Here is a 25324-nt window from a genome sequence, read left to right as displayed (position 1 = left end):
TACTTGGCGCAAGTGGGGGGAAAGGAAAAAATCCTGGGTGGCCTTGATGAGTTCTGGAACGCCTTTCCTCAAGGAATTTCACAGTTTGAGAGCACCCTAAAGAAGGAGGACTTAAAATGGCCGCCCTAGTGTATACCCACCCGATATATAAATATATATGTAAACACCCACACCTGTACACATCAGTACCCCACGCTTCTAGTCCTCGGGCACTGTTAACTGTGTACTAGGCGGAAAAAAAACAGGCTTCCTCCTGACATCCCCCTCCGGAGTTTCAGGACAAGCTGAGGAACACTTGCATCAGTGGGGCTTAAAATGGCTGCCAGTGAAGTGCGAGGGCTTTTCTCCCCCACAAAGCCTTAACCAGGGTGACATGATTGTTTTATTCGAAGAATGTCTTTTTAATCAGTCATATTGTGAAGTGTAATGGCCACAGCGGGGGAGCAAGAGGGCTGCAGGCCACGCCGCCTATTCACATGGTGCTGTCGCCAGCCTGACTCGCTTCGCCATGCCCCTGAATGAAGATGTTTATTGTACATCTTGAGTCAAGGTCTGATTCGTTGTTGGGATATTTTCTAATCACAGTGTTTACAGTATTTTTTTAATCCCAGTCCTGGTTCAGATTAGCCAGGCGCCCACCCCTGGCACTGCTGCAGCACAAAGCCAACAAGAGACAAAACTGCAGATGGATTGAAGAATATTGATGTGCGCGACCCGCGGCTGCCTGCGAGCAAGGCTGAATAATTTAGGGAAGTGTGTGTCGTGACGACAGCCTAACACACACCAATCTCAGTTTTGTATGTTACGCTCCATACATCCACAGTCCTGGCTCGGATGTCTCGATGAAATGGCAACGTCTGTCTCTGTTGATAGACGCTGGCCAATGCAATTCAGCACGCACCGGCAGAATTTCATATTTCTTTGGTCCAGCCAAAACTGCAATCCAGAATTTATTGACTACACATATTCCCATCAGTCTAGTTTCATATACTGAAGTTTTGCTTGGGTGAAGCAGGGCAAACACAACGTAAAACCATTTCTAATAACAGAGCCGTGTGTGCGCGCGAATGTGTGTTAGATTTGTGTGTGTGTGTGCAGTGTGCCACCCTGTCTGTGTGTGCCTGTATATCTCTCACCCTCACCTGCCCAACGGTTCTGTTATGGCATGAGTGGTTGAGTTACAGAGGCCCAAATTGAACCTGCATTTTTATTACAGCTTTTATTATTGTTTTTATTAAATCCAGAGTCTAGAAATCCATTTTATTGTCACCCAGAGGAAGCCGTGGTACTTCACTGTGCGGGTCACCCCTCTGACTATGTGGTGCTGTCATTTCCTGTGGCTCGGCAGATCCAGAGTGCGCCCTCGAGAGGGCGGCGGAGGATGGTGAGACTGGGCGTCTGAGGAAGAGGCTGCTTTCTCCAGAGGAAGGCGAAGAAGGAGAGGAGGAGGACGAGGAGCCGGCGCTGCACAGCTGCGACAGCTGCCGGCAGGTGTTCGAGTCGCTGAGCGATCTCACCGAACACAAGATTAATCAATGCCAGCTGACAGGTAAACAACGTTCAGCCCACCGAGCCTCCCCTCCACTCTGCCACTCAGCTCTTCTCCCACTCCCACACTCACTCAGTGCCTTCACCAGAGAATATGCCACACTATGTGTGTTAGTACACTGCGCCAAGGAGAGCACAACACCAGACTACCAGTTTCCTTGGTGCATATCCAAAAACATAGACACACACAGGCCTCGCACACATAGCACATTATTTATATGTGCTGTACATCAATATCTGCAGACATGACACACAAATAGGCCTCCGTGTGTCCTTATAATAGATCACTGTAGGCCACAGGCTGTATTTATAGTTTGTGCATTGTGTCCTTCCCTGTTTCAGCGTAACACTTTACACAACACTATACTAATTCTAACATTTCACCAGAGTTTAACATGCTGCTACGAGGTCCCACAGTAACCAGACCACCAACTGGAAACAGATCCTTGCTCCAGGAAAGTCCCTCAGCTGGTCCCAGTGCTCACGAGCAGCAGTAGTCATACCTAGTGGGACTGAAAGAGAAGGATGCCATTGGCAGACTGTGTCATTGACCTGTTGATGGATGAATAGAGCTATAAATACCCTGACAAGGTGGCAGACAGAACTAATGATGTGAAATGAAGGTTTCCATGTGCTTCTCCTGGACTTGCTGTCCTCCTTTACATGTCCGTATGGGCCCACATTGAGAGAAACGCCATCTGACACACATTTCCCAATGTTTGGGCGCAGACCGCGTCTCTTTCCATCGTGTTCAGCAACGGAACACAAACAAGCTAAAACTCAATGATCCTGTTTCAGATTTTGCACTGAAGCTACTGTTTATAGATTTCTGAGGGAATTGGAGAGAAAGCTCGGGTAATCTATGTTTACATTCAAGCACAGTTTAATGTCATATTTTGCAACCCACAGTCAGCAAACCACAAATTATAGGGTCAATGTCCCACGAGTTTTACAAAGATTTTCCGTTAGCTGTAAGACAGTCTCACAAACCTAGTTTTGTGCATGTGTGTGTGAGTGTGTGTGTGTTACAAACTATATAGCACAGGTTATAGTGACATGCTATAGGAGAATACGCAATAGACGTGTTTTTAGATAATAGGTATTGTTACTTGTTAAGTACATGATTGTGTGCGTGTGTGTTTAAGCATGAACATGAGGCTGTTATCGTGCCCTCATTGTTGTTAATTTAAGCAGAAACACATGCATGTGCCCTGTAGGAGTGACTTTGTATGTGCGGGCGTGCTTGTTTACTTGTATGTGCGCCACAGATGTGCAGGCGTGTGTGCAAATTCAAAAACACCGATGCTCAGTCAACTAAAGGTGTGAAAATCAATGTACTGTTCCCTTTCACATGACTGTCATCCAGCAAATGCATTCAGCGGTTCGAGGGAAAAAAAGTTCATATCCTCCTGTCACCCTTTTTTCAATGTGACACCCAATTCCATCAAGCCAACACAGATTTGTTGACAGTACTATTTTGGAAACCTGAAAAACAAAAAAAAGCCAATTATTGAAGACATAGGGGGACATGCACTAACCCAGTTTCAATTTAAAAACTCTTTTTAATTGTACTTGTTTTAGCCACTGTCACACACGCACTAGACATCACCCGGAGGAGGTGAACCCGGAGGAGCTGAACACAAAAGTCTGAATCTGTTGAATCGGACATTAAACTGACTCTAGCCTGCTAGCTCTGAGTATAAAGTCTGTGTAATGTCCGACTGAGTCCATGTGTGAGTAGAGCAGGTAACTCTGGGGAGAAGTCATAGCGAGCAGGTGGGAGTGTTGATCTTGTTTCTATCCTGCATCCTCTACCCACCATCCTTCACCTAAAAACAAATCAAGGCTACATCCATCCAACGGTTTAGTTTAACGATCTCTGTCCACTCTAGCTCCGTGGCTCAGTTTCAGTTTTAACCCCAGTACATACCAGCAGGCCTGAAAACGCATTTCAGTTCTTGAACTAAAACGGGGCCAGCAGCATTTTCCAAACTACTTAGTTTAAGTGGCTCTAAAACGCCAGCGTAGTGTGAACGCCATACGTATCTGTACCAGAGTTGATGCGTTTTCAAATCAAAATGTAGCTGAATGGATGTAGCATTTCCAGCTGAGGAGAAATCCCTCCTGTCTGCATCTCCAGTTGTACAGGGCACCTCCTGACAATGTCCAGACCCAATTGTCCAGATAATAGTCGAGCTCAGTTCACATGTGATAACAGCTTTTGAAGTGTAACACTCAGGAACCAGTCAGAAATGTTAATAAAAGAGAGTGTATGTGATTCAGGGGCAGAGCTTTTATGTTCTTACTATTGTAATGTGCTCATGCCTGACTCAGCCATATTTTTCCTATAATTAAGTCCAGCTTTTATAAATGTCAATCTTACGGACAAATAACTCTTAATTGCTCAATGATGAAAAAAACACCGTTTGGATAAGCGCCCCCTTGGAAACCAAACAAAAGAATCTAATTGCCATTAGGGTATTGTGATTGTGCAGAAACACTCTATTAGTATTCAAACACAGTGGGAGAAAAGAAACTTCTAGATGGCATACTAAGTACTTTGAATGTGTGTGTGTGTGTGTGTGTGCGTGTTTGTGTATTCTCTGGAATATGGGAGGAGATTTCCTATGTGGCATTATGTAGACATCCATGACCAATTAATCTGCCTTACATCAAGTCTCTACTCACAGATGGATCCTTTATTAGAGCCATTTTCTAATCAGCCACCAGCACCTGCTAAACCCTCCATTTTTACAATTTCAAATGTCTTATTTTTGGTAAACAAATTGCATTGCTTGACTGGAACCAATCCACATATGGAGATTTGCTTGCTGTTCCCTAACAGCTCGGCTTTCCCCCCCCCCAGCTGATATCTCATAAGGGTATTACTGTGTATTACTTGAACCAGATATGCACATATACACTCAGCACCTCACATGTTTATTCTGGGCCTGATTATATCATGAGAGTCCCTGTTCTGTAGTAAAACACAAGTTTCACAAAAGGACTGAGACAAAACAGACTGAATGAAGTCTAAACAGATTCGAGCAGCATGTCGACCACGCCCGATGGACAGAGAGAAAGAGAAAGATGTTACATGTCACCGCGATCAATGGCGGCCATTGTCTCCCTCCCGTCTGCCAGAGGTATAACACCTTTCCATGCACTTAAGCCGTAACCACTGCAGTGCGCTAAGGGAGCGCATGGGTATGGATTGCCTCGTGTCCCTGATGCGATCGGTGCTATTGATCGCGCTAATGCTGGACTGCGGAGGAAGGCGAGAGCCTGAGAAAGGGAGCAAGGGAGAAGGAGGGAGATGGGGAGAGAGAAAAAGAGAGAGTGCTGCAGGAATGCATCCCCAGGGAGTCCGTCTTGGGCTGGGGCAGGGCTTCAGGAATGCTCCCCAGGAGATCCCAGTGAAGGCTAGGGCAGGGCTGGAAGAATGCTTCTCTGGAGAGTTAAGCGCGGAGGCTGGCTGGGGCAGGGCTGGAGGAATGTTCTCCCAGAGCACCCCTTTAACTCTGGGGCAGAAGTGGAGGGGCTCCACGGGGGGAGAGAGCGCTCCCCCGTCCCCCCTCCGGCTCCAGGATGGCTGCGGATCAGGTTTCCGTGTGGGGATCAGCATCCTGCCGACAGGGCTTTAGGCTGCCCTGGGGAGGAGACAGGAGGCTGGAGGCATTGCTATTCCACAGGCCTTTCCAAAAACACTTCACAAATGCTTTGTCTCACTGTCTCACTGTACTGTCTATACACCCTTGCATTGTTACTGATCCTTCACAGGGAAGGAGAAACAGTGTCTGTAGTTGGATGTTTGTTCTCAGTTGGCACAAGACATGTTCATATGCTCGATATGAGATTGCAGCGGTAGGCAGGGAAACGTGCCTTTAGACCTACTCACCAAAAGAAATACCTCGCTCCTCGGCTCATTTCCACTCGTGTTTACCAGCCTGCCCACACTGTAAATAAAAATAACACCTCTCGCTCCGAATTTAATTCAAAAGATTGCATTTTCACAAAAGCCTTTCACTGTCAGTTCTCCAATTCTGTCTCTCTGAAGATATTTGAATAGCGTAGTGCACACACGGGCTGTCAGCCTGGTGGCCATTCTTTCATTACGGGTCCAGCTCCCTTGAGCAACACCTTTTCTTGTGTCCTTCACTAGAGGAGGGGCATGGCTGCTCCCCCCAGAGAGATCCGTGCCCTGCTATTTTAACCCTCTGTGAGATGACCTTTTTAATAAGTGTCTTTCTCTGTTTTCCTGCCGGCCACTGTGCGAGCAAACAGAGCATGTCTTCTGCTTCCCTCAGATAAAGGAATCAATCAGAGAGGGTGCAACAGTGAAAGAGAGAGAGATAACTGGGCCATATATGGATTTATATTATGTAGATTTCCTCCTTTACTTCTTCCCTGTAGATATTGCAAAATGCACTCGGCTTCAATAAAATACATTTCAGATTTATGAGAAAAATACAAATGAAATACGAATGCTGAGTGAAAAACAATAAGACCCCCCACATACACACACACATACACAAAGCAGAGGAATGGCAATACAGTAAATAGTTTAGACAAATTTCTAATATGAAATCGCTCTTTGTGCCGGGTAACCAGACAAATCTTTAAAACCCGCTGATACATGTTTTCCCCTGTTCCGTTTCTAACCACGACATGTTTGTTTGAAGTGTTTGAATTCATTTACATCAAGTCTTTGGGTCAGCGGCATGGAAACATTCAGTAATACCCTCAAGTACGAACAGGCTCCTGGCAGTCCATGTTTTCTACTAACTGTTTCCAACAGGCTCCGATTGGTTGTACTGTTTCTTTCTGTCTTTTTTTTTATTTTTTCAACTAACTTTGTGTATTGATCCAACAGCTGCTTTGTGGCTGCCAAGAAGAATGTGCCAAACTGCAAAGACTTTATTTGCTTCAAAAGGGCTCACATAAGAGGAGAGCGACATGAGCAAGACCTGATTAGCCGAACTCTGAGCCAGTGCCGTTCATCAGAAGTTCTGCTGTGTTTTCGCCCGGGCGTCTTGCGACATCCTGGTACAAAGAGCAGCACACTGATTACAAGCCTTTGAAAGGAAGAGAGGCGGTCAGGGGAGAATAGCTACTTCTGGCACAACGCAGCCACTGAAAAGAGACCTCATGCTAGAGTGAGCTCTCAGAATTGGGCTTGAGTCTTTCCTGTGTGTATGTGTTTGTGTGAGGGGGGGGGGTGCTCTATGTGATTGTCTATGGGAGAGCGAGAAATAGGTAGGGAGAGAAAGGGAGATGGAGAAAGAAAGGGAGCATTAAAGTCGATGTTTGACTCCACGGCATAGCGTCCCTGTGCATTTCCTCTCGGTGCGACAGTGCCAGTAGCGTTAACAGTAGTGTCATTAGGAATTCAAAGCATATGCCCTCGTGAGGACGCCCTCTCTCTCTCTCTCTCTCTCTCCCCTGTGCTTCACACCGCACACATTATGCACTATATAAAGTATTTATTGGTCTTTGTAAGACGACGACTGCTTTTTTCTGCAGAAAATCTATCAAAACAAGAAAAGAAACGGATTCGTTTGTGGCCTGTGTTTGTGCGATCAAAGCAGAACTGATAGTGACCAGCACTGCAACTCCTTCATATTCACACCCCCACTCTATCTTACACGCCGTCTCAGATGTATTCGCCCTGCTCAATCAGTCATCCGCCTTGGCATGCAAACACACACAGACATATTAGCACGCACATGCGCACACGTGTTCCCCCGTAGCACCTGTGTGCTTGCACTTTGCATTCCAGACGGCACATAATTCATCGGCCAAGACGCAAAACACATGCTGTGATCTTATCCAGTTGACCTCTTTCTTAAGCAGGTAGCCACAAAAGCAGGGCTGACGTGTGGACAGACCGGAGATAATCCCACGTACTCACCCAGAGCCACACGCACTGAGTGAAAACACCATATCAACGACACTGTCATTTCCCCCTCCACTTTGTAGCATCCCTTTGAAATGACCAACTTCAGTCGTGTGACAAGACCTGGCCGTGGAGATGTTGTACTCGGTTTCTCTTACTCTCTCCATCTCTCCCTGGCCCCGGCTCTGCCTGCTCTTTGTTCACTCCCTTCCTCAGCCTGCGAGTCTTTTTCAGCGGCACAAGCAGAAGAATGGCACATTAAATCTTAATAGGACTGCGTCTGGCCGTGTTGAATTGCAGAGCGTGTTAAGCCGGCGCTTTCCTCCCCCTTGGCACACGCTCGTGGAAGTGGAAAACAATTGAATAAAAGAAACCGCTCCCTCCCTCTGTAGCGCAAGTGACTTCGGCTGATCTGCTGAAGCTATGAGACTGAACTTACGTCGGCTCTCAAATGGCTTAAGCCCTTACTGAGAAACTGTAGCATAAATTACATTAGTGCTTTTCAAATGCAGGGACATACATGGAAGGTAGACACAGGATTTACCTGACCACCCACAAGGAAGCTGTTGCATAGTCTCCTCTCAGTGACAGTTGGAAAATCCTGCCATAAAACTCACTAGATATTCTTCGACTGCAACAAAGAGGACAGAGGACAAACTTGCCGGTAGAGGCGCGTGAAATGTATGCAGGCCAGAGGAAGAAGAGGGAAGTTTAGTGGGAGAAAGGGATAGGCAGGAAAACGACAAAGAGACACAAGCAAGGTAGGGGAGAGCCAATCTTAGCAGCAGCAGCAGCGATGTGGGTCCAGGCCTGCTTTGTCAGGCAGTCAGAGGTGGTAATTAGCCAGTGATGAGTTGACTGGTTGTGTGTCCAGTGCACAGCACTGCTGGGTGGGGCTGTGGGAGGTAGATAAGGCCAGCAGTGGGCTTATCTCTGAGAAGGACAGGCACCAGGCCTGCCAGGCAAATCCACCCACAGACCAGCCGCATTTTATTAACACCATCATTAATGCCAGACAGGTTATGTGCGGTGGCTCGGAAGAGAGAGACAGGGAAAAAGTGAAAAAACAAATAAAGTCTCAATTCCTGCTTGGTCGGCCGGTCTAAAGTACATAGCCATCGGTTGACGTGTTTTGAAAGCAAGGAGCTCGTGGAGATGTTTACCAGGTAGGCAGCCAACGGAAGGGCACAGAGAGCGAGCTTGGATCTTACCTCTGGGTTTTGCTCACTTTCCTCTGGGTCCACGGAATTCAAATGATTTTCTTTTTTTCTCTTTCAAACGTGGGACTGCTCACTGGAATAATGATGAGGCAGATACAGAGAAACATAACTAGGCGCAAAGAAAAGGCAAAAATGTATTTAAAAAAACTTTATGGACATCTTCTTTGCTCAGTTTCCCCACAAATGCTTAGTGAAATGTTGATTTTTTTATTTTATTTTGTTCTCTCTGCATAGAATGAACAAGTGGGTAATGTTTTAGTTTATTCGAACTATTTTTATTTAAACAATAATGATAAAGAACATATTAATCATAAAATGTTATTAACCTTAGAAGTTTTTATTTTTTATTTATTTTTATTCATTTTGATCAGATGTGACCTAAACAGGTGTCTGGTGTTTTATGTGGCAAATGAGCATTCACACGCTCTGGCTTGATTTTTATAAACAATCGTGTGACGTGCGTTCCACGAACAAACACTTGGTTTGTAATTAACACTGTGTATTAGCATATCAAATGCCAACGCGCCTCTCAGTGGCATGTTTCTCTGTGATAATTTACACCAGCAGTCGACTGGATGTAACATGGCATTGAGACAAAAACAAGTTCGCCAATCTACATACACCTCATTCAGAGACACCCAAAAAAACATGCATAGCCTTTTTGATTAATGTTAATACTCCCTAATGAAAAGGTCATAGGATTTTGCTTATGTCTGCATGGAAATGTACTGAGCATTGATCCCCATAGGGCTTTTTCCTTGGATGGCTTTTGCCAAACTCCCCAGTAATGGGAGGAAGGGAAGGAGGGAGATGGAGGGCGGTGGAAAGAGTGACCAGTCCGACAGGTTTATGTCTCCCTGCAGGCTGAGCTCTGTGGAGCGGGCCCACAGGAAGGCGTGGAGCCAGCTGTGACGGCATCCTGCTAACCACGGCGGTGTAGGAACTTTGGGGTTACACTATCACCGACTCAACGTTTCCCCCCCTCTCCTCTACCCCTCCCAGGGGTTGTTTTTGTTGGCCAGGGGGTAGTGTTTGGGTGGGAGCTGCTATGGGGCTCTGTGGAACAGCCACTCCTATACTTCAGGATATGAGGAGTACGGTCACCCACGAGGACAGGGATTCTCAAATATCATATGAAGTAACACATTTGTTCCTCAGTGCTAATTGCCATTTTTCGAACTGGAAGGTGGGTTCATAAATTTCGTTTTATGGGCAGGATGGGTGTCGTTTAAGGTCTCCAAGGCCACCAGCTGGACTGTGCTTTGGCAGAGGGAACAGTGTGTCGTGACAGAATGTAATGGTTCGACGGTAAAGCCATGCTATCAGGTAATATAAGGATGTCATCTTAACGTTAAGAGCAGTGGACAGCAGTGTGTGGGGGGGGGGTCCAGCACCACTGAGAATGTAAAGGTCATCTAATCTATTCCACCTCCAACCTGCCTGGCTGATCAATCATCCTTGAGGAGTCAATCGATTTGATCAGAGAGCCGCTCCTAAGAGATGGTTTCCCAACAAGTCGCCCTGATTCACTGGAAGGCTGCAGAGTGTGCCAGCTTGGTTCGTGTCTCTGCGATAAACCAAGACATTAAAAATCCTAATTAAATAGTAACCCGCCAACTGTGGTAGCCATTCTCTAAATATGCCACTGATTTAAAACAGCAAAGAACATCTACTGCTATCACTACATCATGTTATCAGGCTCATTCTATATGCAACGCATGTGCTCTGAAATCAGATCAACAAAATCCTGCAGGACTGACTGACAGCCAAGAGAGATTGGGCTGTAGTAAACAGAGTGGTAATCTTTATATTAGGACATTATGTGCCCCCAGTCAAAGCATGATGCATCTTTCTCATCATGAACTTGGTTTGTAGAACATACCCCACAAACAAAGTCAACAGACAAAAACCATCGTGTGATTGGATTTTAATCCAGTTGCATTATTATTCAGGCCTCCCATTGGCCGTTCATTACTCTCACATGGCGCCTGTGTGGGTTGTTATCACCCAATCAGGCTCAAGACTGCATTCTGGAGAGCATGCTTTCGTTTGCATCCTTTAAACCCTGTGAGCCTTCCCTCTCTCCGGGCCCGCCAACGGAATACCTAATTCCAAAGTAAACTGATTGCTCTCTCCAACAAGATTACGCTGTGATGATGTTAGCCAAATGAGACCGCTATTCGGATGCAACCGGGGCAGGCAAGGATGCTTACCCCAAGATGACTGATCAGCATGTTAAGAGAAACGAGTTTGGGAAAAAAAGGAGGAGAAAACGAGGGATAGAAATCAAAAAATGTGAGAGAGTTGTGCGCGTGGGGGTAAGCAGAAATGTAATTTGCTTCTCACCTCAGGCGACTGGGCTCTGAGGCCAGTAAATATGCAAACAAGCTGAGCCTGGCCATCAATATGAAGACCCTAGATGATTACTAATCTCCACTGCAGAAGTAGATTGAGGTCTGTACAGCAGCACCATGCAACATGAGGGAGGGAGGTTAGAGTCCAAACGAGATCTCCATATTGGCCCCCAACCCCAGTCTCAACTCGGAGTTACGGATATACTTGACCTTCAGTTTGAGAAGTAATACAATATTTATGATGCATACAAATCAGTGATCGAGCAGAATTAAAAATATACTTGTTTTAAACATATATTGCAAACATTTTGAAAGGCTTCATGAATCTTTCATCATATTGTGAATATGATTCAGAAACTAGTGCCGTAACTTCTCAGTAACTTTGAACCTTGTTCTCAGCCCGGTCTTTTCATCATGGTGAGCTCCTTGTCTGATATGAGCTCTTAGACGTGAGGCACAGTAGTTTACCAGCCCATTGTCATTCCCCATCCGTAATCCGGGATAAAAAAAACCTATGGGACACGGACCAGGCTGGAGTCATTAGGTGTGTGCGTGGCTTACCCAGACAGCCAGATAAACCAGATGCCTCGGGATGGCCAGGGGTCATCTCTCTGTGAGAATACGTTGTTGATGTCCTTGTTTCTATCTGCCTCTTCTTCGCTCCCTCTCTCGCTCCTCTTCATCACCCCTTTCTTTCTCTCTCTCTTCCTTGATTGCTGTGCACAGTCATCACAAACACAGAGGTCCGCGTTGGCGCTTAGCAGTCGAAGAACCTGTCAGCTAAAGGGAAGAAGGGAAGACAAACAGGGAGTAGTCTGTGGCCCTAGGTTGAATGCCTGAGGGTGTACTACGTGTGGAGGATAGTTAGTGCAGGAGGATGCACTGCAGTCTGCAGGTGAATCCTCTCATTTTGGGGGGACTTAATGCATTTGAATCATCACCTCTGGGGGGTGTGTTATGACTTTCGGATACAGAGGGAACCTTGATATAAAATGCAGCAAAAGTTCTGTCTCTCTATTTTTTATGTCTAAATACAGCAGGAGGCCCATGTAACAGGAATATATATTCAAAAACTATCTTCCCAGTCTTAAACATAATTGAGTATTCCTTGTATTTTAGAGTGTGTTTCCAGCGTTGAGCTTTACCCTCTGCAGTGAGTGCATAAGGCTTCAGGATGTTTACCTGGCATGGTGCCTGTTGTAGCTGCCCTCCTGTTGAGGAAAAGCAGGTCAGGCTATATCTTTGTGTTTGCTTGTTTGTTTGTGCATGTGAGAGGTTTTTTGGGGGTGTGAACATGCATGTGTATGGATATGTGTGTGGTATGTGTATACGGAGGAGGATGAGGAGATCACACGGATGGAAAGGGTCAGAGAGCGCACTACATTCAGCCAGGAAAACCGCAAGACGCATCTCCCGTGTAAGCATTTATTTTCCAGGAATGGATAGGATGTGCAGGTATGGGGGGGGGGGGTATACTCTCAATCCGACTGAACCATCCATCTGCTCAGCCATCAATCTTCCCCCCTCTCTGTTCATTTACTCATCCAGCCATTTATCCATTCTCGCCCATGACCAAAGGGCCATGTCTTTTTGTGGCCCTGATAATCTGGACCAATTTCCTCTGCAATTTATTTCCCAGCCAACCACCCACCTGGTCAAGCAGCATCAGGCTTCTCAAGGTAGAGCCACTCATCCCAGCAAGCCCCTTCCCACCAATCACATCCTGTTTTTTTTCCTGCTTGAGCCTCAGATCTTTTGGCTTTTGTGTTGTTTTTTTCCAAGTTTCAGTTCCGCACTGGAGCAATGCAACCTTTCCCTCCTTCCCTTATTGTAATCTCTGACACCACTCAGCAGCTATTGTTTACCCCTCATGTCCAACCACTTCTCCGTCTTTGTGTTCTATTACCATCTTCCGTTTCTATCCATAGATCTCCCTGCTCTATCCCCTCTTTCTCTTTCTTTCTTCCTCCCTCCCTCCCTCCATCCTGTCATGGCTCCTCAGTATTCTGCTGCTGTCTTGTGTGGAGTGATTTTGCCCAGACACGTCTGGCTCTGGGTAAAGTGTGGTCCCCAGAGAGCGCGCTCTGCAGCCCCCAGGTCGCCGGCACCATGAATACATTATGATCCCCATTTCCATCCTGTTGCCACGGCAGCACTTTTGGAGCCGCAGGGCGATTAAGACGTGTGCTGTCGATACCCTGATAGGAGCAGAAGTTGGATCTGGATGCTGGCCTTTGATCAGATTCCATCCTCGCGCCTGCTATTGGTGGCTTCGGCACAGGAAGACGAAAGGAAGGTCTTGTGGGCTTTTTATTGGTTTGACAGGCTCACCTGCTGTACATAAGCATACCATGCATCTATCCTCCAGCTCTTTTTTCCCCACCTCTCTGCTTTATCTCTGTCTTTCCTGCCCCAAAACCATTTCCCTCCCTTATTCTCACTTCCGTTGCTCCTCCCCATCACCGCAGTTCAGCTAAGGCAGCATTATACGCAGTCTCTCTCCGCTCTCTGATATTCTGCTTTCCTCACAAAGGAAGCAACTCCCTTACCTTTTATTGTTTCCTTTTTTTCTTTGGGGGATGATGTATAAAACATGGTGCCTCAGGTAGAGGATGTTGGGTAGGAAGCCATGTCCCCCTAAATGGCCAGCCGTGTGCATGCGCCTAACACTTCACTGAGCAATCTGTCAACATGTCAGCAACACATGTTTTGTAAAAAGCCTCTGGTGGGAGCCAGGGGAAAAAAGGCACTCCTGCCAGACCAGAGAGGAAATGCTTTTTTCTCCTCTATGCAGTGGATTTTCTATTGCTGGTGCTCGGTCCCACGGGCCCCCCACCACCATCCTCCCCTCCCCCACGCATACACCCGTTGTCTGCACTTCAGAAATTTGAACTGGGGACCCTCAAGGGGGTTTACTGGGAGGGTGGGGGTAGGCTGGGAGGGAGGGGCTCCCTCTTCTTCAGAGCGTATGAAATTGTGAAGGTATATTGTGGCAGGTCCCCAAGCGGTCTTTTCTAATACCTGAGTTTCTGGCGAAGCTGGAAATTACCAGCGGCTCCCCCGAGGGACGGCTTTATCCACACCAGGAAGGGGAGCAGAACCCAGTGGGGAGGTTGCTTAATGCATGGCTGAAATAAAAGAATTTCTGAGAGACAGAGGCTGAAAAGCTAGCTTTTTTCTTTTTCTTTTTCAACCCCCCCCACCCTTCCATTCCCTCTGCCTCTCTCTCTTTTTCTCCCCAGTAGTATAGTTTACTACTCTCTGCCTTCTCTTGAAGGGTTCTAGTTTAATAAACTTTCAGAGGATCCTGCTGGTGCAGACAGCTAGACAAATACCCTTGTGTGTTCTCTTTTGTCGGAGATACAGCTTTTTGTTATGTTCTTGCAAATTTGATTTCTCCCTCTGTCTTTCGTTCTCTCTGCCGCCCTCTGTCTCTCTCCCTTTCTGCATTTGTCTTCATCTCCCTCGTCCTCCTCTCGCTTTCTGTCTTGCTCTTCGATGCACACACGCGCACACACAACACAGACACACACACAAAGTCAAACTCTGTCTCTTGTGGTTGAGTTTATTGTTTGGTCTGTCTCTCCGTTCTCCCCCTCTGTGCTCCCTTTTGTTTTCTGTATGTTTTGTTGTATTGTGCGGAGAGGCTGAGATGCAGATAGAATGCAGACAGTTTGCCCTGGGTGAAGAGTGCGCACAAGCACCCTCGGTGTCTGTTTAACAAAACACATTCGTCTATTTACACATGGCCTAATGTTTGAAACTCTACTTTTTAAGTGCATCTTACAAGGTGTTTTTCATCAAAGAGATTTAATGCATAATGTTTTGGGGGCAATTCACGCATCCGTCTGTATGGCCTTATTTTCTGCTTTCTCTATGCCAGTAAGCCCTTTTCCTTGGTAATCAGCACCTGTATCTAATGTTCATGGATCATTAATCTTGCCTTGTTCAGAACACCCCCCCCCCCCCCAAAAAAAACAACATAAAAATCTCTCCCCGTGTAAGAAATGCCTCTCTCTGTGCTCCTTTCTTCCTCTCTCTTCCTCCCCTCTGCTGTTGGTAAATAATTCAACCTTTTCCCTGTAACAAGTGCTGGCCTTAATAGGGAGCAGTACCTGTAGTTGGGATAAACAAGGCAGCCGGCCTCACCAGTGAAACAGAGGGATTTGGGCTTCATGAGGGCAGAGGAATAAGTCGTTTCCTTCTGAAAGGCAGAGTAGACTGACATTAATTAAACCCTATAGGATAAAGGTTATCTGAGGCCTAGCAAAGCGGAGACCGTGCATACATGCGGGATGCTATGTCTGCCGAATTCTAATCAAGACCTCCTATTAAAGCGACATGTGTGGGCTCAGGCATGTATAATGTGCGTGGCGTGTTTTCCACTGTTAAGATCTGTGTGTCTGAGGCAGATGCCGATGTAAAGCAGTGACAACATCAAAGGAAAAAGACAAAAACCTCTTTGGCCCTTCAGAAGCAAATAGTCGTCAAAAATATGGAAAACGGTTCAGCGCTCACTTCTTCTACAGACTGAAGACTTTCATGTTCCGAAGACATTGCTTTGCCCACCGCGCTCTGTGCGGATCTTCCCATGGTGCACCTGTGACTAAGTCACCCGACCCGGGCGTCAGCGTGGTCGCTCGGGTGCCATGGCTCATGTTTAACAAATTACCCAGGGGGCCTTGCACCACCTCTGTGCCCACATTTCCTCCCTGCTGTATGCACAGTGCGTGGGATTATATTCCCCGATGCCAACTTCTCCCTCAGACAATGAACAGGCGCGGAGATGACAGTCACCTCACTAACCCAAGAACGCCAAGGAAAATACAAATTAAGAAAGGGAGAGAGCGCCGCGCCGACCTATTGGCTCCCTCTGCTTTTGCTGGATGTACAGTAATCTAGTGTAAGAAAAAAAAACAGCATGGATCCTGCGTAGCGTATTATGAGTATGTCGCCATGACTCCAACCGTACTATCAGTACATCTCTGTTTCTCGCTCTCTACCTGACTCGTCAAATTATTTGCATTCAGAATTTAATTAAAGGTCACCTTATTGGTCATATTCTCTTGATATTTAAAGTAGCTAAGTGAGATAGCTGTGACACAGGTTTCATTCACATCTCATTGTATGCTGCTTCTATATTAGTGGTACAGTAAAGCTGATAGCATAATAATAATGTCTTCTCCTTTCAGAGGCCGATAAAGGCTGATGTCCTCTCGGCTACAACAGTCCAGTGGAAAGTAATTAGCTGATATGGATGTTACTGTCAGTGATAACTGATATTGGGGGACTATTACATTTACTCTCCTGATCATGATCCTTGAAATGGGTTCATCACAGTAAGCTGCACACTCAGATGGACGTGAGATTATTGCATATAGGAAGGAAGACTCCTTATTGTTGCATTAGAGATGTATATTCCAAGATACTTTTCGCAGATTGTTAAAACTAGTGCAGGGCCCGTTCTAAACCTGCCTGTTTGGAACGGGCTGTTTGCTCGACCTGTGGTGTTGCTGGTTGCAGCTTTCTCTTTGAAACTGTGAAAGCGACCCTACAGTAATTGAGGCACAGCAAGTACAGAGCGTTCTACAGCTGCTGCACAAAGAGCTGTTCACCTGTTTATTCAAAGTACGGTGAAGCTCGACTCAGTACGCAGAACCTCGAACTGGTGAATCAGTCGTCGTTGCCTTTATCGTGAAGGTTCTCTTGTCACGATCAACAACGTCACTTCCGTTGATGAGTCCCAGAAGCCGCTGCTTCAGATCGCTGGTTGTCTGTTTGTTCAGATTTGATTCTTGTTATTGAACATATCATGTGTCCAAATCCCATGTGAAGCTGATAAGATGAAGGTTTCTCAAGATACAGTCGGATAGAGATTTCTGGAATTATTGGATTGGATGGATGGATGGATAGATTTTTCTCTTCCTATTATAACACTTGATTCATTTCTAATATTTGCTTGATTCGCCTCATGTGATTTTCAGATGAAGTCACACTGGGCATTTGAGATTTTCCTTAAATGTACTTTTATTGAAGGGATGATAATTCACGTGGGGCTGTTGGTTGGCAGACATGCTGAGTTCCTCTCCTGAGAGAGACACAAATAGCTTCCCAGGTGGTGGAGTGTAACTAAGTAAATGGTTACTAAGCCAAGGAGTGCTGTGCCTATGTAAATAGGGCAAGGAGAAGTATCCAGTGAGGTGGCAGAGTAAGAGGAGGGTATTTAAGGGTAAGATGAACCTCAATAATCTCTTTTAGGGATTTTTCTACAATGACCCTGAAAGTTTTCCAGCCAAATACGTCAGCCTGAAAACTTTTTTGCAAAAACAATCCATTGGCAAAGGTTTTTTTTTTTCTTTTCGCCTGATAAATAGATAAACAGGAATAAATCAATGTGAAGTGAGGGATGAATAAATAAAATGCCCCGTAGTCATTTGTCTGGTTGTATTCAGGCCTCATAGTTCAGCCCTGTATTGGAAATGAAGACGAGGTGGAGGGAAGTGAAGGAACTGATTCATCCGTTGAGGCGGTTGCATGTTTGCGAGTGTGTATGTGTGAGTGTGTGGGTGTGTGTGTGTGTGTGTGTGTTCATGATGCTTAGTAGTATTAGGATATGATGATGAGCTACTTGGATACCAGCAGAAAACAATAGACGGGGGAAACAAAGCAAACCCCTAAATCTGTCTGCCATTTGTGCTCACATACTGCACTCACATGTCATGAGTATTCTGGCACAGTTACTGGGCCAAGGAAGTGCTGGTCTGGGGCCTGGCCCATTCTCCAGAGACCACCCCCCTGCCTCCTCCCCCTCCGCCCCCTTCCCCCTTCCTGTGCAGTCTGTGGACACAGTCTGAGGCGACAAGGTTGCACAACAGCTCGCAAAACCTCCACTTTACAAACATTTACAAAAACACACACACACGGGCTGCCATTAGGAATTTGTTTAAGAAGAAGAAATAATTAGGAGGACTGTGATAATTGTGTCAAGGGGGAAATAGATCAGACGAATTATGAGGAGAACCAGGAAATCTTGCCGCGGCTTTGTTACTTTGCTGTTGGTTCATTCTCGACATTGATCCACCCTCCCATCTGTCATCTCTACCCTGCTCCTCTTCTTCAACCCTCCATTTCTTTCTCTCTTTCTTTCTTTCTGCCTTTCTTGGATCCGAGAGTGAAGGAGCCTTCTGGCTTGAGCAGAGAGGGGATGAAGATGTTTATTCATCTGGAGGGTATTAGAGCCATGATTAAGGAGAGGAGGGAGTAGTAAGGCTGATGCGACGTCTGCATTGCTCGTTCGTGGGCCGCCTGTGGGATTCTGGCCAACGCACCAGGAAAACAAGAATTGAGGGAGAATGAAAAAAAAAAAGAAAACTTGTAGTGAAATCCGATTCTCTGGGGAAAGGACAGAAGTTTGAATTTTAGCCGTCTCGCTCGCGCTCTCATTCTCGGTCTCCCTCTCCCTGTCCTCACTGCTAAGCTAATTATTAATGAATGCGGTCTCTGTTGAACCTTGGAGAGGTGTCAGTGCTGCAGCCACTGAGGGTTAAGAAATCTTGACATTTAAGACAGGGATGCATGAAAATACATCGTCTTGCTTGAGTTGATGCTTGTTTTTCTTCCCCTCCCACTCTCCTCTCCGAGATGCATGTTTTCTTCTCCCTCCTGGGCTGTCTGTAGTTGTTTTACCACTGACAAGCTGGGATGGCGTTGAAGAGGTATCAAATAGAGCCACGTCGTATTAATCGGGGGAACTAAAGGTCATGGGTCGGGAGGCAGGGTCGGGTTTTTTAGATAAACGCTAAGGCTAAAGCTAACATAGGAGTCCATTGCTTTGGGTTGTTTGTGCATATGCATGTATTTTTTTGCAGTTAGATAAAAGAAGATATAATATATAAGACTTTTTATGGGCTTTTGGCAGACAAATGATCCTTTCCAAAAAACCCTTCCCAGTGTTCTGAAACATAGATCCAAGGTTTTGAAGTTATCCTAAAAAAGTGAAATAATTCTTCTTGGAAGTCTCGCCCAAGTTTTATGGGTCACCATGAGGTGGTTTGATGAAAAAGAATTAGACCCCATTTTCAGAATTCACTGAGTGCTGTGCTTGGTTTTAGGTAATGGATGGCACCTCCTGAAACTTGCAGAGCAAACCCTATTTTAATGAAGCAACCATACAGTAACTCAGCATATTTCTATACTCGCAACAATTTTTTTCTTTTCCGGAGATGATCACATAAATCACATTTCCACGAGTAACTAAGAGCCGGGGAAAATAAAAGAGCATCCGAATAAACTCTTGCGCAGTGAGGAAATATTTAGTGGAGTGGTAGCACAGCACACAGCGCTGCAGCATCTCTCACTGAGGCTGACTGGCTGACTGGCTGACTGACTGTCCGCTGGGTCCTGCGCCTGGGCCTGCCGCAGTGTTGGGGGAACAGCACGCACACACACACACACACGCACGCAGAGGCTCCCCTGCCTATTGAAGCCCAGCCCAGTCCGGTCCCGCCTGGCCCAGCACTCCCCTAGCGCCGGGGCAGTGAGGCAGGCGGTGAAGGGGCATGCTGGGGGACAGATTGTCATCCTCCTTCCTTCCCCCTGGGAGGCTCACTGTGGCTGCTGGTCCAGCCAAGACCTGGGGAACAGGATCCTTCCTGTTTGTGCTGTAGTCCACCTGAAGTGGTCAACTGTCCTTCCTCTCCACACCCCCAGCCGTTCCACAGGAGGTGACACCACCGCCACCAACCTTCTCCCACACACAAACTGCTCCACCTGCATCCATACACACACTTCTGACCATCATGCTTCGCAGCACCTTTAGGTCTTATTTCTGACAAAAGCCTATTTTAAAAAAGGAAATAGGAAAAAATACTAGATTTTACTCTTATAACTTTACACTATTACTTACTTTTTGGGCCGTGGGTGAAGCAAAAGGACGAGAACAGTTTCATCCATGTAACTCCAAATACACGTTTAATGTCCGAATCTAACGACCTGAGACATGTGAACTCTCATCTCATATTACATGCATGTAAAGTGCACCACATAATGCAGTTCCGGATCAGAAGTAAATTAGGAGCAGAATATAACATGTCCATCTATCTATATATAATTACCATTAATTCAATTATGTAAACATAAAACTGCAAAATCTAAGATAATCTACAAAATAAATCTCCACAAAAATAAATCTCATTTTACACTACATACTGACTATTTTCTTTACTAATTGCCATGGTGATAGTACCAATGCAATTATTATTACACGGCGTGCATGCTGTGAGGTGTATTTTCGTTCAAGTGCGATTCACGTTTGATTATTTAAAACAACTGAAATCTAGTAATGCGATCCTTTTTTTTTTTTTTTTTATTAAGTACAATTACATTTCTTCTTAATCCCAACTCTGTCACTTTTCCCCTGTAACACTCGATTCTGTCATAGAAAAATGCACAGCAGAAAACAGATTTGGCCAAATAGATAATACTCAGAGATATCAGTCTCCTCATGAAACCAAGTTTGAATTCACCAGATTCAGATTTGTATTTGGATCTGCACCACATTGGACACACTAGTTCATATCTAAATACCATACCCTAAATATGCCTGATGCCTTTTTTCATCAAGATCCATGAATTATTCTCTGAGAAATCAATAAAAATGTTAATAAATGCCCAATATCACCAACAGACAAACAAACGTAGAGGAAAACATAACCTCCTTGGCAGAGATAACAAGACAGACTCCCTATACTTTGTTTGAATGTCAGTTATTTTTATTAGAAACCTTTGTTCAAGTGAAATATTAATACGATTTAAAGAGTTAGATATATAATTTATAAACGCCTTTACAGGCCTGTGTGTGAAAGTGTTGCCGACCTTAGTGACCTCAGTGTGACAGTGTGCAGTTGTTATGAAGGATAACGTTGTACCCGGCGCATTAAGTCATCTCTGACGTGCTTTCACAGTTCAAATTCTGTGGTTATGGATTGTTACGCGATCCTAATTTTCACAGGAAACACAACGAGGCAGTTCCTGCACACAGCACAAACATCCTCCTTCATTTTAGAGGCCTGACATTATTTTAAGGAATATTATTCACGGATTATTATCATTAGTATAGATTTCAGTTTGTCTGTGTTGGTGTAAAAGACATCGGAGTCGTATCGGACACGTGCCAACGCCCACGTAAATAATGGAATTCCACATCTCATGGTGTCTCACATATTATGGAAACAAAAAGCCCAGTAAAGGATGACTGGCCGCCCTACTTTCTCCTCCCCTCGCCTTCCATTTGTCTAACTTTCCTGGGACACCACTGGGGCGCTGTGATTTCTGGGACAGTGACCAAGTGCTCCTGTCTAAGCTGGGGGACGTGGGTAATGTGGACAAAGTAGTTGACAGTTTGCCGCTTCCCCATGGTTGAGAGACAGAGCTGTGAGGGCCAGAATAATGGACACAGAGTCAGGACAGCGCTTGATGTCCCAGCTCTTTGTGTCAGGCCCTGTGTGAAAAAAAACCAAATCCCCATCGACTGCAGTTTGGTGGTGTGTGCCCTGCGCCTCCGAGAGCAGCTCACTGATGAAACCCCAGGAAGTGAAACCTCATTTCATCCCCTGTTTTTTTTGCGCCTCGTCCAGTAGGAGATGGCGTCCTCGCTCGCTGCTCCTCTGGTCGTCTTGCCCCTCCCTCTCCTCCTGTAGCACAGTGAATTTGATTGATCCGTAGCGAGGGGGGAGAGGGACCTGACATTTCTCGGCGATGTGTAAAAAAAATATTGTGTTTGCTTTGAGAAAAAAATAGGCGAGCTAAGTTTACGCACAAAGCACACAAATAGAAAACACTATATTTGAGGCTGAGAACGTAATGATGAATAGCAGCTATTTTAGATACTTCTACCCGTGCTTGTGTGTGTTTGTTTGCGCGTGCGTGTGTGTTAATCAGCTGGATGCTGCCATGTCTCGCCACCTGGCACTTTTGTTGACAGCCACTGGGAATTATCAGTGTTTCATTTTGACTGGATTTGATGTCTTAAAACGGGGATGTAGAAGGACTATGTGAGTAAAGCCCCGGCACCAGGCCTCATCCAATAGTGTCCTCTGAGCTCTCTGTCCCGAAAACCGACTGAGTGATTCGCTCATCTGACTGGAATCAGTCCCAGAAATTTGACATCGCCCCCCTACACACTCTCTCTCTCTTTCTCTCCCTCTCTGTCATTGCTAATGTAAAAATTTCTCTCGCCACCTCCTCTATTAGATCTTAAGTGGTTGTGTCACAAACAGGGCCGTACATGATAACGCGTTGTTCAGACACACATCGCTATTTGGGTATCAGAACAGGCAAAAGCGTGGAGATGACACATGCGTCGTCTCTCGGGAAGGACTCACTACTTTTCCCAGTAACTGTAAAAAGATCCCCCTTCTCTGAATATGAAGTGGGGTCACGGTGTTACATCAGACAAGTTGTCAGCTTTTTGTTTATTCAATGAATCCCTAATCCCCAATGTGCCACAAACACACTCGCACAAACACATCTCTTATGACAACCACTACGTGCAGATGTCTGGTACAACACACAGGAAGGTTTGGCGGCTGAAAGCGCGGGCATGCTTTGCTTCACTGGAATGGCTTTCGAACAAAGTCTAGCTTCACTATAGAGGTGGCAGATGAGTGATAGCAAAAAACACTTTTCTGATGAGATAAGGTCCTGGACATGGATAAGAGTTTGGCTTCCTAAATAGAAGAGGTGTACTGTGCTGTCAGGCAGTGATAAGCAATACTGAACTGCTTCCAGGACCTCAGACACAAATCAGCGATTTATTCCCAAACCACGGCTCCTGAAAGGTTTCAGGAGGTTGAATAACAAAAAAACAATGGAATTACTAATGTCCATTGGCCAAGCATTGTTTTAATGAGAGCTTTGGGCAAAGCAAGCCAATGTCAAATTCTATAATAAATAAGTAAATAGAAAGGTAATTATGTGAATAAAACTCTTTACTTCATTTATTAGTCATTAGTTTTTTTTTTTTCAAAATATGGTTTATAGAGTATTTCACAATATTAAAAAAAGGTCAGTCTATGGATGGACATAATTAGCTTTGCTCTAAAAAACAGAATATCAGAAATCTTTATGGTTAAATTCCATCATAACAGTGAAATTGCAAACTACCAAACTACCACATATGAAAGGAGATTTTACTGGTTTCAAATATGTGTGATCTTGTACATATATTTTATTTACTGTGACACTTTGGCCATTGGTGTATTTGAAGTATTAGGAATCCAGAAACCACATGTTCCCTCTTAATTTGCATTCACCTCAAACTACGACGAAACAGTATCTGTTAAAAAAAGAATTCAACTGTAGTAATTCTTTACACATTTTGAAAAATAGAGACAACATTTTCCGCCATATGTATTATACAGTCTGAAGGGAAACAATGTCATCGGAGAAATTAATGACCTGCTCTCTGTAATTCATTGCTAATTTTACGAATCCAAAAATTGCACAAATAAAAAGAAAAGCTCCTTGGAGACTTTGAAAGCTGTGCACAGAAAAACCTGTTCCCAGCTTTAAGGATCTTATTTGAACAGAAGTATTTACTCTGGAAAAGGCTGCTATAAATGAACATAGAGGAAGTGGTGCACAAAGAGTAGTTCAGACTGGCTTAGAGGAAACTGAGACCTGCGTGTGAGGGGGATTTCTTTTTTTTGCGGTTACCTTTTCAGTACAAGGAAAAAAGAAAAAGTAATTATATGGGGCTGTTTGAAATGTCTCTATTAACCTCACATAAATGTATTCATTGAACTTGACAGGTTTTTTTATTTAAAAAAAAAGGTTTTGAGTACTGTAACTCAGAGTTGAGTTTTTATCTTAGTAGTAAATGTGGCTACGAAACATTTAGCTGCCATCCCCTATAGCAGCAATCCAAATGAGGTTGTTTGGTTCCATATAGGAGACATTTAAAGGAGATGGAAAGGGGGTAGGGACAGAACTCCCAGAGAGGGACAGGCCTTAAGATGGAGGTCTTCCTCCCAGGACGTGACAGGCTGTTGGCTGGAGGATGCTCAGGAAGGCCTTGGCAGACCAACAAAGACAGCCCTTCAGCTGCAGGGTGTAGTTTTTCAGGCCCCAGCATCCCCTTTGGCAGCAGCACAGAGAGTGCTGGCGTGCACAGGCCCCCGGCCCGAGAGACAGGGAAGTAAGGCCCGTTCTTTTATTTACTCAGGCTGCTGCTGAGGCCTGGGCATTTCTTGTCTGGGTGAAGGAGGAAAAAAACAAGTCTCTCTCTCGCTTTCCTCTTGTGGTCTCCCGAGGAAGATTGCTCTTTCATGTACAGTTATTCACACACTTGTTTCGGCCATTGCGCTTGAATCTGTATATGTGTGTACATGCACACGTGTGCTCATATACATGTGTATGTGTGTGTGTGTGACTTGTGAGACAACTGTCATGTACAGTTTTAATGCAGAATGCCCCTAAACAGATGTTTTAATACAGTGGGACAAAGGGCATAATGACCATGTGTTCAACAGAAGCAGCACTGTGGATTTTTGCTTTCGCACACAAGGAACATATGGAAGTCAGGCTGATATTATGATATCTTGATTTCAAGTCATGTGCAAGCCAAATGAATTGTATTATTACGCTGTAATATAATATATATAATATAATATATAATATAAATATCATATAGCAGCTTCTGTAATATTTCACAAAGCTAATACTAACGCAGCTATTTGCCTATCCAGACAACCATTCTGCCAGTTGAGCGATGTTTGCGACTCCCACATGTCCCCTACAGATACAACTTTATGCATGTGTGGTATTGGAGTAAAGGCACTAAATAAATAATATACATCAAGTAAGCAACAACAAAACAAAACATGGGAGGAGGTTGTCCTGACAGCTTAGTAATGTCTCAAGGCAAAGACATCCTCATTTAAGACTTTCATTTAGCCTTGTATACAGGCCCATTTATTTGTTTGTTTTATACGATTGTCTCAAAGCCAATATGTATGACTGTAAGGCATTGGCTGGGGTCATTCTTCTTGCACTGTGTTCTTCTCCTATACCCTGGGAGGCAGCATGAGAGAGGGCAGATCCGCCCCCATCTGTGGAGGAGGGCATAACACTGAGTCACCCATCCTCCCTCAAACCAGAGAGGGAGAGATAGAGAGAGTAAAACACTGAGACATGTATGAGAGATGAAGCAAGTAAATCAGGCAAGGTTTGCTCCTTGAGTGAGATGTGTGTGCAGAGTGGGCGCCTTGCCAGGGGTGGGAGGTTTCCGGGAGGGCCGCGGTGTGGAG

General features: G+C 45.2%; 1 protein-coding gene across 9 annotated transcripts in view; it reads left to right on the top strand.

Moving 5' to 3' along the window:
• Positions 1 to 25324, top strand: part of LOC117778783 (zinc finger protein 521-like) — a 92782-nt gene that overhangs the window by 13712 nt on the left and 53746 nt on the right. For all 9 annotated transcript variants that reach the window (XR_004616844.1, XM_034614574.1, XM_034614579.1 and 6 more), the window contains one exon: positions 1349 to 1549. Coding sequence is in view for 5 of the 9 variants with exons in the window: in XM_034614574.1 (XP_034470465.1) it covers positions 1349 to 1549 (201 nt within the window). In the remaining 4 variants the exon portion in view is untranslated. The remainder of the gene's footprint in view (positions 1 to 1348; positions 1550 to 25324) is intronic.

Source organism: Hippoglossus hippoglossus, chromosome 17, assembly GCF_009819705.1.
Source record: "Hippoglossus hippoglossus isolate fHipHip1 chromosome 17, fHipHip1.pri, whole genome shotgun sequence".
NCBI classification, from domain to species: Eukaryota; Metazoa; Chordata; class Actinopteri; order Pleuronectiformes; family Pleuronectidae; genus Hippoglossus; species Hippoglossus hippoglossus.
This window is presented reverse-complemented; position numbering and strand designations above follow the sequence as displayed.